Source organism: Lampetra planeri, chromosome 39 (assembly GCF_965212315.1).
Source record: "Lampetra planeri chromosome 39, kcLamPlan1.2.h2, whole genome shotgun sequence".
Lineage (NCBI taxonomy): Eukaryota > Metazoa > Chordata > Hyperoartia > Petromyzontiformes > Petromyzontidae > Lampetra > Lampetra planeri.
In genome coordinates this window covers 10,488,472-10,503,272 of record NC_136145.1, presented here as the reverse complement: position 1 = coordinate 10,503,272, position 14,801 = coordinate 10,488,472, and the positions used below count along the sequence as shown (strand labels likewise).

Below are 14,801 nucleotides of genomic sequence, written 5' to 3'. Positions count from 1 at the left end.
TAATGTGCATTGTCCTTGAAGTTGATTGGTCCACACCCGAGACAGCTGTTTCGGGTGTGTCTCGGGTGTGGACCAATCAACTTCAAGGACAGTGCACATTATCAGAGTTGTTTTTTTTTTGCATTATGACTGCAGGTATTGTGGTCTATGCAAACATGACTCCTTGTAAAAAGGTGTCAGTTTTGTTGCCAGATAGAAGGGTAAAAAATCAATTATCATATTTTTACTGGCAAATGAGGTTCCAATTGACTAGATAGCTTAGGATTTTTCTACAGACCCCACATTCTGCTAGGGCAGTGAGAGCCTCGGAAGACGAAAACCTCTTCCTGAAACAAATCGGACTCAACCAGGACCCACCTGCCATCGTTGGTCCGAGGCTACCAAATACCCTGCATTCTGCAGTGGGAGCGTCGGTGTCTGAAGATGATAAAATCTTCCTGGGACCAACTCGTCGGAGCGTCCACTTGCATCTCGCTGTAATGTCATTGGCCTGTACGAGTACATCTCCCAGGAACCCAAAGACGATGTCATTGACCTGGACGTGTACGTCTCCCAGGAACCCTGGATGCAGCATCAGCGGCTCACCTTGACGTGCGAAGCTGTGAGAGTGGAGCTAAACAGGAGAGAAGCAAATCGGAAAAAAACAAATAGGCGACGTAACTCATCGGCAGAGTCATCCTCCGACCGGGATTCATTGGACGAAGAGAGAGATAAAAAATGAATGTTCCCACGAGATTTTCTATGCTCGAGCTGTAGGATCAGGCGCAAGCTCAGGGCAGTGGTGAAAATTGTGGGCGCCACACACGTTTGTCGGGCATTGCAGACAGGAAACCTTGCCTTCACAGGATGCCTCCTTCAGGAGAGCACTTTTGTCTGCTGCCGTCTTAAGGAGTGGCCGATCCCTCCAGCAAGCACCAGCTCTGGTCTCGCATTGGGGCAGTAGCTGCAAGTATGGATTAGAGGAAGAGGTTTTTACCAAAGTACAAAACATTGTTGAACGTGTGTTGTGTATGAGCATAGATGTATCCGAATTCATGTGTGTGGGTACGTATGTATGTGTGCATGTGCGTAGGGAGAGGTAGCCTAACGCTTCGCGTGCAGCACTATGAACCCAGCGACACAAGTTCGATTCCCGCTCACGGCCAACACCAGTGACGATTTTCTGAACCGATCCTGTGGCTCACCTAGGTCAACTTGGCCTCAAATGAGCAGCTGGTGCGGTATGTAAACATCGCCACTAGGGAGACAGTCGGCCGGGCATTGTGCTGGCCACTCACCCCCTCGTGTGCTGTGCCGGCCTTCATAGGTGGTCGCTAACAGCACTCGCTCCAACAGTCTATTGAAGGATATATGGGGAATCTTTGTGCCCACGCGTGTGCAGGAAGAGACGTTTATGAGCCGCGTGGAGGTAAAGGTGAAGATCCCGGAGGAGCTGAAGCCCTGGCTCGTGGACGACTGGGATCTCATCACGCGCCAGAAGCAGGTGAGCTCGCCGTCGACCCATTGTGCGGGCGCTCTGGGGGGGCGGGGGGAGGGCCGTGGGTACGTTTCCTTGCACTAGCCCAGGAGTCGGCAACCTTTCAAAAAAGAAGAGGCTTTTTTATTTTTGACTTGTACACAAACACAAGCAAATTCAGATTTAAATACACAAAATGTAATGAACTAAACTGTATCTATTTCTTTTTTCCTCATTTATTCTTGAACAATACTGTGCATTTAGTTGTCACCAAGAAATTCCATAGTGACCCATTCCCTGTCATCTATATATACTAAATGGAAATTTGTGAATGTGTGACTGTTCGAAATGTTTAGCATACTTCCCAACATGCAACAAACTTGAAATTTGGCATGTGCGTAGCTTCCAGACTGTACACAATGCAAAAAGTATCAAAATTTACTTTTGGATTTTGGGGGGGGGGGGGCGGCGCAATAATGGATATATTTTGCACGAGAAGTGCAAAATATATCCAAAGAGCCACAGGGGGCAGCCAAAGAGCCACAGGGGGGAAGCTAAATAGCCAGCATGCGGCTCCATAGCTGCAGGTTTGCCGACCCCTGCATAGCCCCACGCGTCCGTGGTGACCGACACCCTGCTTTCCACTACACACCGTGAGGATGTGGGAAATGGCGTTGGTTTGGGTGGGCCTTCAGCGGTGGATTTAAGGCGCTGGGTCGATGAACAAGTGCGACGTGTGCACACGCACCGCGGTGGCGCGCGCACGCACCATGGTGACAGTCGTCTGTGGGAGCACTCGGCGCGCGAGTCAACGCCCGCTCCTCTCCACCGCGACAAAAATCAGCTCGCATCCCCCGCCATTGCCATGGCCATTTTCCAAATACCGCTGTCACGCCAGATGAAAGGGCTGAGCGGGTGAGAGGTGGTGGGAGGGGACATTTAACCGATTCCTGCCACATGACCACAGGTGGGTGGGATAAGGTAAATTTAAAGGTGCATTCCTACAATTACTTGCTCGGGTACCTGTTGGCCGAAGGGCCTCTCCTAGAGGGAGCTCTATCGGGCCTCTCGAGAACGTATCTAGAGCTAGCCCTCGGCAAGGTAAGGTAAAAGTTAAACGGTAAAAAAAACAAGACTACCTTTACCCTACCTTTTACCTTACCACACTACCATCGCTCTACCCTACCTTTTACCCTTTAGCAGGTAAGGTAAAAAGCAACGAACCTACCTTTACCCTACCCTTTACCCTTAGCCCATACACAATTACCCGATTACAGGTTAATTACTAGGGAACTACACATGAAAAAGGTTTATAACGGTAAATGCTAGGTAGAGCGCTTTATACATATAGAATACTCGAGAATTGGGCGTTGAGGCTGTCGACGACGCCGTCCTCCATAACCTCCTCGTCCCAGTCATCTTGGTCGATGGCGATCTCGTCAACAACCTGATCAAGTTCGTCATTGCCATCGTCCTCGGACGAACGACAGGCAATAAGATCCTGCGCCGCTCCAGCCCAGTTAGACGGAACCTTCAGGCAGCCGACGCCGACGTCCTGACCTCGCTGCCTGGGGCGAGCACGTTGTGCTTCTTGAGGTGGGCTTTCCACACCGACGCGTTCGTGTGGGTGGAAAACCACTTCCCTTGCTGTACATGGGGATCACCCTCCATCCAATCGTGCGTGCGCTCCCACGGGAATGCATGCCGCTGCCTCTTTCGATTGCTGTTCGCAGCGACCCCAAAAATGCCGTTGCTGGCGTCCTCGACCTCGTCGTCTAGTACCTCAAGAACGTGGACCGTCTCCATCTGATGCGACATCAATTATCGCAATTTAAAATAGAGGCCACGGACAGCGCCACGGAGCTTTTAGCGGTAAACAAGGTACTGTATTTACCGGGTAATTATTCGTGCTAACTTTACCCTACCGGGTAATTTTTCTGAGCTACCTTTACCCTACCCTTTACCTTACCCCTTGGCATGTGGAAACCTTTACCCTTTACCTTTACCCTTTTACCCGGTAAAAAAGGTAATTTACCTTGCCGAGGCCTATCTAGAGCGTATGTAGCTTCCCTTCTTCTATGCTGGCCAGGCGTCTTGGAAGAGGTGCAAGTACCCCACAACTTTACCCCTCCACACTCAACGAGCTACCAATCTGCCAACTATTGTGTACCCGTTTACAACTGCTGTGAGTGGACGGAGGTGGCGGGGGATTTCTTAAAAACCTCGCCCAATTAACTCCCATGCTGAAAGATCGGACTGAGCCGGCGACCTCTGTTGACACATCCATGGGGTGGGGGGTGGGGGGGTAGGTGGGAAAAGGGTTATGCGAGTGGTTTAGAAGCGGCATGCTCGACCGTCATTGGGAGTTTGATATCAAGGGGAAAACGAAGTCCACATGATCAGATACTGCAATAGCAGACATTGGAGGTCAGGTGGTGGCTGTGCATGTGCTGTGGGATCTGGCAGAAGGACGGGAGTGATGGTGAAGTGTGGTGGCGATCATGGCATTGGCCATGATGACCTCTTGACCATGACGTGCTCATTTTGAGATGCTTTCTGTTGTAAGGCAGCATTAGCTCTGAGTGCGATGATACATTGAGAGAAAAAAGTATTTGATCCCCTGCTGATTTTGTACGTTTGCCCACTGACAAAGAAATGATCAGTCTATAATTTTAATGGTAGGTTTATTTGAACAGTGAGAGACAGAATAACAACAACAAATTCCAAAAAAACGCATATCAAAAATGTTATGAATTGATTTGCATTTTAATGAGGGAAATAAGTATTTGACCCCCTCTCAATCCGAAAGATTTCTGGTTCCCAGGCGTCTTTTATACAGGTGAAGTATTGGAAATGACGGCAGGAAACTCCTTGACGGGTAACACACTTCTTTTATTAAATCTTCGCTTATCTCGATACAACGTGTAGTCTCTATTCTTCCGCGTACGGTCACCAGACACCGGTACAACTCGTAACCTCTATTCTTCTTATAACACACCGTACTGAACTCGTGTAGACTCCAGGCCTCTGGCTACACACGCCTCACTCGTCTCGTGTAGACTCGCCTCGTGTAGACCCTATGCCTCTGGCTACACACACATCACTCGTCTCGTGTAGACTCTTCTCGTGTAGACCCTATGCCTCTGGCTACACACACATCACTCGTCTCGTGTAGACTCTTCTCGTGTAGACCCTATGCCTCTGGCTACACACACATCACTCGTCTCGTGTAGACTCTTCTCGTGTAGACCCTATGCCTCTGGCTACACACACATCACTCGTCTCGTGTAGACTCTTCTCGTGTAGACCCTATGCCTCTGGCTACACACACATCACTCGTCTCGTGTAGACTCTTCTTGTGTAGACTCGTCTCGTGTAGACCTTACGCCTCTGGCTACACCCATATCACTCGTCTCGTGTACACTCTAGGCCCCGGCTACACACTCGGCATGCTGACACTGCATGCTCACCCTACACTCCGCCTCTGGGTTACACAGAGTCCCGGTCCTCGCAGGACAGCGGGACTAGGTACCGCAGGGCCCTGGCTCTTCCTCCCGTCTTCAGTCTTCGCTGGTTACACTCTCCCCGTGCGCCTGTGCGCATCACCTTATATAGTCGTTCCTCCCGGGAGACGGAGCGGATGCGGACCTCGATGCGAGCATCGCTTGTTAGTGAACCAATCACAACGCGCTATCTCTACGATCCTCTTTCCCCAACGCGTGTTTCCACTCCCCAACGAATCACGCCGCGCTGCCACTCGATCACTCCCACACCAGCACGTCACCGGCACCCAGCCAATCAACACCACACAACCCACGATCCCGCGCTGACCCCTGATCCCTCACCGTCAGCGCGCGTCACCACACACACATCCAATCACAACGCGCTGGCACCTGATCGCTACCCCAGCGCGTATCACCACTACACAGGTAATGAGCTGAGATTAGGAGCACACTCTTAAAGGGAGTGCTCCTAATCTCACCTTGTTACCTGTGTAAAAGACACCTGTTCACAGAAACAATCAATCAATCAGATTCCAAACTCTCCACCATGGCCAAGACCAAAGAGCTCTACAAGGATGTCCGGGACAAGATTGTAGACCTACACAAGGCTGGAATGGGCTACAAGACCATCGCCAAGCAGCTTGGTGAGAAGGTGACAACAGTTGGTGCGATTATTCGCAAATGGAAGAAACACAAAAGAACTGTCAATCTCCCTTGGCCTAGGGCTCCATGCAAGATCTCACCTCGTGGAGTTGCAATGATCATGAGAACGGTGAGGAATCAGCCCAGAACTATACGGGAGGATCTTGTCAATGATCTCAAGGCAGCTGGGACCATAGTCACCAAGAAAACAGTTGGTAACACACTACGCCGTGAAGGACTGAAATCCTGCAGCGCCCGCAAGGTCCCCCTGCTCAAGAAAGCACATAGACATGCCCGTCTGAAGTTTGCCAATGAACATCTGAATGATTCAGAGGACAACTGGGTGAAAGTGTTGTGGTCAGATGAGACCAAAATGGAGCTCTTTGGCATCAACTCAACTCGCCGTGTTTGGAGGAGGAGGAATGCTGCCTATGACCCCAAATACACCATCCCCACCGTCAAACATGGAGGTGGAAACATTATGCTTTGGGGGTGTTTTTCTGCTAAGGGGACAAGACAACTTCACCGCATCAAAGGGACAATGGACGGGGCCATGTACCGTCAAATCTTGGGTGAGAACCTCCTTCCCTCAGCCAGGACATTGAAAATGGGTCGTGGATGGGTATTCCAGCATGACAATGACCCAAAACACACGGCCAAGGCAACAAAGGAGTGGCTCAAGAAGAAGCACATTAAGGTCCTGGAGTGGCCTAGCCAGTCTGCAGACCTTAATCCCATAGAAAATCTGTGGAGGGAGCTGAAGGTTCGAGTTGCCAAACGTCAGCCTCGAAACCTTAATGACTTGGAGAAGATCTGCAAAGAGGAGTGTGACAAAATCCCTCCTGAGATGTGTGCAAACCTGGTGGCCAACTACAAGAAACGTCTGACCTCTGTGATTGCCAACAAGGGTTTTGCCACCAAGTACTAAGTCATGTTTTGCAGAGGGTTCAAATACTTATTTCCCTCATTAAAATGCAAATAAATTTATAACATTTTTGACATGCGTTTTTCTGGATTTTTTTGTTGTTATTCTGTCTCTCACTGTTCAAATAAACCTACCATTAAAATTATAGACTGATCATTTCTTTGTCAGTGGGCAAACGTACAAAATCAGCAGGGGATCAAATACTTTTTTCCCTCACTATGTTTTTATGCACACAATTTTCAATACAGCCCCTTTATTAATTATTTAATGGTTGTTGACTGCGTACACCCAATAAATTTACCATTCGGTAACTGGAAATGATGACATGAAAGCTTCAAACTCCATACCAACCACGTGACATTCAAACGGACAAATGTTTTAAATAAATAAACCAACAGTTGTATTGTGGCAAAATGATGAAATGTGCGAGCACGTAGCCAGTGGCGCCAGTCCCTCGTTTGTCATATTGATTCATACTTGTGTACATGCCTCGTCCCCCCCCCGCAGGCCTGCCGCTGAGCGAGCAGGACGCCACCAATGCGATGAATGCTTCCCCGGGAATTCTGAGCAGTGTGCTGCCGCACGTTCGTAAAAGTCTCTCAATCGCCGGCCACCGCTAGCCCTCGCCTCCTGCTAGCAGCGTAATTCTAAACAGAAGCTGGCCTTGACCCATCGTCCCTGAGAATTGTAATTGCTTTTCATGAATGTCACGTGCCAAACTGACCCCGTGGCTCTGGAGTCATGGGGGCTCATACCACCGTGTCAGAGCGCTGAGTAAGCACCGCTGAGATTCTAGATTTGAAGCTTGAGATCCTCGATTCAAGCCGGGTTTTCATTTGTACCAAGTTGATTGTCTCAAGATGGTCACCGATTCGCTGCACGATACACCCGTAATATTGAATGTGGTTTATCATTTAAATCACATTCTGCCTCTGAATAGTATCATATATTTACCTATTTGATTGCCTTGCAATGAAAACCTCTTTAGTAAGGCAGGTGAGAAGGTGGCACCAATTAAGCCCAAATCCTTAGTCATGGCTTAGCTCAAATCCATGCTTACCTTGAGCTGGCTCTGAGTATTGTCCCAGCCACACTCAGGAGCTTGAGTTGAGTAGTGGCTGAGCCACTCGTGCATCTCTAAACAAGCAACTGAGTGGCTCATACATGAGCTGAGCCTGAGTGTTAGGGGGCGAGCCTGAGCCGAGCCACAACTAAAAATACGGTCGTTAGTACGTGCAACAGGCAAACGAAGGGACCTCAACAGTGGTTGTGTGGTGTCACCTTCCAGAAGCCCTTCTATAACAGGTGATGATGTTAGACTGCTGTGTGTGAGAATTCACGATGTGAATGTTTTTGTGTCGTGGCGTGTGACTTTGGTAGCACATTTAGAACGCAATTGAGGAACAGGAACGCAATGTCCCATACTGTTGTCAGAGCTGCGACGGGAGAGAGCTGTCATGTTCTCATGGTAACAAAGGCACTTTCACCTTCCATCTCTCTCACTCTTTTCTTGTTCAGCTATTTCACCTTCCCGCGAAGAAAAATGTCGATTCCATCCTTGAAGACTACTCCAATTACAAGAAGTCACGGGGGAATTCGGACAACAAGTAAGTTGCCTAGCACAAGACAGCACTCAATAGTAATGTTTTCCCAGGAAAGCCTCAATGAATCTCAAGATTTTCTCAGGAGGCTCCTGTGTGGCTTGTTTATGGCCAGTTTCTTTATATAGAGTTATTATTATCTGGGGAGAAACCCGAGTACGTGGAAATAACCCATGAATATGAGAGTAACTCAAAAATATCTGGACGGACAGGTTCATAACGATTAAACTATTTTTTTTATTTTACCACTCGCAGGAAGTACCCGGCGTTGCCTGGGTCCAAAATATATTTCAAAAATACTCTTAAAAATCTAACAGCTGTGCGTACTGACTGTTGGCACCGGCCGAGGTGGCACCTTGGCAGGCTGGGGCTGGGCTGCTACCCCTGACCCCCCCCCAGCTACGATCTTCCCGGCCGCTCTGCAGTAATATCTACGGCCTATAGTGGTAGCATCTACCGACTGTATAGTAGTAATAACTGCACGCATCAGGGTGGGGGGGGGGACATTGCACAGTGAAGCATTAACGTCAGCGTTTAGTGTATTTTTATAGCATTTTTAACGCGAAAGAAAATGTCCCCCTCACTCCCACCGAAGGCGTGTGACTTGTCATGGGCCGCCCCCCCCACCAAAGGCGTGCGAGTTGGTATGGAAAGCCCACAAACTTTGCTTTTGTGACCAGGACCTTATGTGAAGGAATGACATAAATGCACACCATGTTTTCTCATTTAAAACAGGTAAATTTCAAAATATCGCTGTCCTGGTCACAAAAGCAAAGTTTGTGGGGAATAATAGCCATTTTCTGTACTTTTGAAGCATAAGCAATTGGAAAATAACACTTACTACCCAGGAACAAAACATTTTTTGTCACGCAGTGTAATCCCTCTTGAACCACCGGCGACCCAAAGTGAACCCAAAAGGGTTCAATTTAAACCGCGCGGCACAGCGCGGGAAAAGTCCACGCGTGTTTACCACGGCACTGGGGTCAGGTGTGTGTCACGCATTTAATTACATGATTGATCGCCTTGAGAGCAGCGCACAGTTAATCCGTGGGCGAAGCCTAGTACTTTACCCATTTTCAGCCACATTATTGGGGTGGGAATTGTACAAAATTGCCCGGTGACCTCACATCATCAAAGGCCAATTTCGAAGCCGTAATCCCGTTGGGTTTCACATTGGTAGCTGATGGCCATTGTCGCATTCGGCATGTGTGTGTCCATCCCAGCGCGTGCTTATCCCGGAACCTGCTTGTCCCGGAACGTGCGTTGTCCCTGCATGTCCATGCGTGTCCCGGCGTGTCTGTCCGTGTGTGTGTCCCAGCATGTGCGACCATGTTCACGTGTGTCCGGTGTGTGTGGAGCGGTAGTACAGCGGTAAGTGTGCTTCTTTACGAACCCGACAACCTAACTTCGATTCCTGCTCATGGCCAATGCAGGTGACAACTGAACCGAGCCCTGGGCCGTTCTGAGGTTGACTCAGCCTCAAATTAGAACTGGGTGCGACACATTACCACTGGGGAGACGATGGCGGCTGGGCATGGTTATGACCACCAACCTCCTTGTGTGCTGTGCCAACCTTTGAAGGCTATATGGGGGGAGGAGGGATTTTTGTTTGTGTGTCCGTGTGCACCTGAGGGATTTATTTACCACTCAACTTCTGTTGGAAAAACAATTCGCACAAACTGTTAATTTTTACTTCCCCTCACAAGCACTCACGGATGTCATCGCGCCCCAACCCACCACCCCCACCCACCTCTCCCCCCCCTTGAGGGAGTACGCGGTGAGCGACGTGGTGGCGGGGGTCCGTGAGTACTTCAACGTCATGCTCGGCACGCAGCTGCTCTACAAGTTCGAGCGGCCGCAGTACGCCGACATCCTGGCCGACCACCCCGACGCGCCCATGTCCCACGTCTATGGCGCCCCCCACCTCCTGCGCCTCTTTGGTGAGCGCATCCCCTGAAGTCGCGGGTGTGGCCTCACTTGCGAGTGGTTCCTGTGGGTCGTTGGTCAGATTACCGATGGGATCTGGTGGCAGCCCCCCCCTACTCACTCCCCACCTCCCCCTTCACTTCATCACGGATAAGAGGAATTCTACAGCAATAGGTATTATAAATCTGCACAACTGCTGGCGAGGACTGAACCTACTTTTCGTGTGCGCTTCCGTGTATTTTAAAGATTCCGTTGTGGCATTCAAAGGGATTTAGGTCGCCTCGTTAAACGCGAACTCAGAAACAGCAGAACTTTTCTACAAAATGGTGTGGGAGTCTCTTAGCCGTATCTAAACATGGTGGGGGTGTCTGGACATCCACGGCACCCACAGTGGCTGTGCTCCTGGCCACCGGGGCCTGGCTTAGGGGATGTCGCTGCTGCCGATACCGCCGCCAGCTCGGGGTAGGGGCGCCTGGTGGGGGAGGGGGCCCAGGTGGGGGGGGCAGGCATCACCGTAACGGTTTCTTTTGTGGGAAGGGCTCTATACCACCCACCTCTACGGCACCACTCTTAGCCAATATTCACCCCAATTCACGGCACGTTATATAATAGATTGGCATTTACAGAACGCTCTTCATTCAGAGCATCCTAGAGTGCTTTGCAATCGCACAGACACACAACAAGTAATAACTCAAACCCATTTGCTGATCAATCCTGCTCTAAAATAAACTAACTGCAATTGCATGTGTTTTAAAATTTGATTTAAAAGGTTTGATTGTCCAGCAGCATTGCTGATTTGTCGGGGCATTGAGTCTCTGATGCACGGAGTATAGCAACTATAGGCCCCCCTTGCCCACTCTCCCTTCTCTAAGACAACTGCTGAAAGTTCAGCGCTCACTGATCTCAAGGTGCAACTAGGAGCATTAAGGTTATTGTAAATGCAAAGGCATTTTACTGCGAAGGGGTGTATTTAAATAAAATAATGAGCAGAGTTTTTTTAATTCCACTGTTGAAGAAGCAGGCGGCATGTACTTTACAGTGAATACCGCTGCAGTATTAACCAGGGCAGCCTGCTTGGATTTTATCCACGAACGACTGCAAAGGATCAGCATGCGTGCTACCGCTGGGCCATATCACCGCCCCACGAATGACACTTGCAAAGTGTGCACTCACAATCAATGTCACGAATTATCATTAACGTAACCATCATCATCATCGGCCATGGTCAGTCTACTGTTGGATGAAGGCCTCACCACACAGTTACCAACCCACATGCTCGCCTCAGAAAATCAGAGTTGGCTTTCTCCCACGTATGTGTTTATGCCTGCAATCAAATGTTTTGGAAATATGTTATAAAATTAACAGGGGCTCCACCGTTATTCCACCTTAGGCTTTTGCTCATTTCGGATTGTGAAGGGTGCTGCTTGCTTCTTAATGGGTATAGGAGGCTTTTTTGGTTTCGTTTCTTTGAGAGATTTGCTTCAAATTCTATCTCTGTAAAAAAAAAAACTCAACACATTCATCAGTAAAACTTTGGCTTTAAAAGAAAACTATATAATAGGTGACATTCATAGCACGTGATGTGTTTATTGTTTTTGTTGATTGCACTTATGCACAACTGCCTATGCAGCAGCATCCCTTTAATAATTAGTTTTTTATTTGTGTCGTTTATTATTGTTCCGTCTTGCGCTCTCAGGGTTACGGTTCTCCTTTCATGCTCTCAGTGGTAATTGTGAAATCTTCAATCACGTTCTCATTGTGTCCTTTCAATTCAAGTCTTGTACCTTGCCTGAATGGCTTCACAGAGTTATTTGTATTATGTTTGTATTTTGACATTTTCATACATTTCCATGTCAGCTTTTCGTCATCGTGCCTTTTTGTTGCTTCGGGATAGCTTTTTCTCCTCTTTGCTTTTTGTGCTTTGCCCCGCCAGCTAATTAATAATAATAATTCTTAATTTCAACTTGAAACTCGCTGCATACTATCCCGCTCGCTCACAAAGAAAGACGACATCTTGAGACCACACTCGAGTGCAAAAGACATCGGCGTGGCGGAGAGCCGGATCCAAATTCCCCACCCAAGCTCTGCGGTCCTTCATATTCTTTGGGTTTTTCGGTAAAGCGACGTAGATAGAAAAAATAATACAATATCACGATGTTTCGATCGCAACACAAGCAATCGTCTTCAGGTGAAAAAAGAGGGGGAAATCTGCCGAAGCAGGCTGTTTATAAAGGTTTAGAGATGGGCAGGGAAACTAATGTTAATGTAGGAGAGGTCTCTGTAGCCTGCAGTAAGTCTACACCGATCAAAGAGCTGTTTACAAATGGTTTAGAGATGGGCGGGGCAGCTATTGCCAATGTGGAAGAGGTACTACAGAGCTGTGGGGGGTGGCCAATGTATTGTGAGAGATTAGCATGTCAATGTAAGAAATTTGAAGCTCGGCGAGAGCTCGGACAGCGCAGTGGCCACATGGAGGTGGAAAAGAATGGCAAGTCGCCATTTACTAACACAGCTAACGGTGGCTTTGCGTTGTGGCCGAAACGTCGTGAGAATTATTTTATTATGTTTTATTTTCATTATTGTATTACTTCCCTTCTACGTGACTTTACCGAAAGAACCAAGAAGATGAATCCCTGCAGTCACGAAAGCTTTAAATCGATAAGAGAATGAAGTTTAGCTGAAAGCATATTATAATTTTGCGACATAGAATTATAATGTATTACTTACTGTTAGTAGATCAGCTTATTGGAGAGTATATTTAGTATACTGATGATACTATGTAGTTTATACTTTAGTTGTTTACGTGGTGGTTGAGTTACTGCAGCTACATACTATTAACATTCCTTCACTTCATTAATGCTACTCCTACCCCCTCCCTTTGATTCTGCTAATCCTGCATAATGCACGGGCATAATGACTTTAAACCCCCTTTCCACCTCCTACGCACTTCACAAGTAGTACTAATCCCATATCTGCATTTTCCATAAATATGCTAAATTCCTATTGATATGCAAATTATTTTGTTAAGGTGCACCTTCCCGCTCCAACCTAGCTTAAATAGACACTCCAAGCCTGGGGCGTGTCATTCAGACGCTGTCTTCTCGACAGACCTGTTTCTTCACCTGAGGACGGCTGCTTGCGTTGTGGCCGAAACGTCGTGAGAATTATTTTATTATGTTTTATTTGTATTATTTTATTACTTCCCTTCTACGTGACTTTACCGAAAGAACCAAGAAGATCAATCAAATGAAGATATCACGTCATGGCCAAATATGCCAATCGATTTTTTTTCTTTCAGCAAACCACCAGAGTAATGCTGAAAAGCAATTTTGACAATTTTATATGACACTTTGCGCGAGATTACAGTCCGGAGCTCAGCTCGCACACGATGAGAGCTCAGCATCTGTTAACACCTCAGGATGCTGGACGTAATCTCCAGCAGAACGGCGTAGAAAATTGTCAAAATGTTGGTTGGGCTTTTCAATGTTTCCGCTCCTCCGGTTAGCACGGTTGGCTACGTACAGTACAAAAGAAGTTCAACATACATATATGCATAAGTTCCTCAGATTTTTCTGGATGACCAAATTATTCGGCATATTTTCCCATGACATGAAAGTTTAGTTTAAATCAAGGTATGTTTATTTTACCAGGTAAGGCCCACTGAGCTATATAGCTATTTTTTTCAGAAGTGACCTGGCCAAATATGATAGCTCAACGAAGTGGATGATTATAGCAGCCAAATACTCTTCACCTGTGATTGGTTCTATCGGGTGGCGAGGGTTATCGTAAAATGATGATGCAACCCGAAAGAATCCGATTAGAAATCACTCGGAGAAAATAAGATGACCACACATAAACAACCTCATCTTACACCATTGGAACCTCATTTGCCAGTAGAAAAATATGATAATTGTTTTTTTACCCTTTTATCTGGCAACAAAACTGACACCTTTTTTACAAGGAGTCATGTTTGCATAGACTACAATACCTGCAGTCGGAATGTAAACAAAAAACATAACTCTGATAATGTATGCGCTGTCCTTGAAGTTGATTGGTCCACACCCGAGACAGCTTTCCTTAGAGCCTAGTCTCACATGGTGTTGGACCAGATGACGCGTCACCTTGGCAGGCTGAGGCTGGGTTGCTACCCTCTCCCCCACCATCCCCCCCACCCGCTCTACAATAATATTATATAAGCGCTATAATATTTGTATCTACCGACCCTATAGTAGTAAGTGAACACAATGGGGTGGGGGGGAAGAGGACATGACACTTTGAAGAATTTACCTCAGGGTTGGAAAAAAATTAATAATAAATAGCGCTAAATTGCTAATTTAACTACTTTAAAGTTGACGGATGGGAAAATGGAATAGCGCTGGCTCACCACGGGGCTTATGGCGTGGTACCTGGCTACTGTTTTTAAACGTAAGCCCCACGGTTTGCGAGCCACATCCTTCGCAAGTTTCGTATACAGACAGACACGCAGACGGACAGACAAAAAATTACGTTTATAGGTTAGATACACATCTGCACATCTTCTTGGCCTGTTGTTGGGCCCTGTGTTTGAATAAAACCTATCCTTTTTTTTGGTCAGAGCATTTCACGCGAGCTGAGAAAATTATATCTTGAGAGTTTTCCAATCGTAAAATTCCCTGTTTGATTTCTGGAGATGCTTAAGCGTTACACGTACTTCTTCTGTCAGCGTGTCGTATTTTATTTGAGCATTTAGTGCCGTGTCTTTTTTATGT

The 14,801-nt window shown here is 47.4% G+C and overlaps 1 protein-coding gene across 6 annotated transcripts in view; it reads left to right on the top strand.

Annotated features, from left to right (window-relative positions):
* MORF4L1 (mortality factor 4 like 1) overlaps positions 1–14,801 on the top strand; it is a 40,624-nt gene that overhangs the window by 20,775 nt on the left and 5,048 nt on the right. For all 6 annotated transcript variants that reach the window (XM_078612820.1, XM_078612821.1, XM_078612819.1 and 3 more), the window contains 3 exons: positions 1,382–1,483; positions 8,045–8,133; positions 9,895–10,067. In XM_078612820.1, coding sequence (XP_078468946.1) covers positions 1,382–1,483; positions 8,045–8,133; positions 9,895–10,067 — 364 coding nt within the window. The remainder of the gene's footprint in view (positions 1–1,381; positions 1,484–8,044; positions 8,134–9,894; positions 10,068–14,801) is intronic.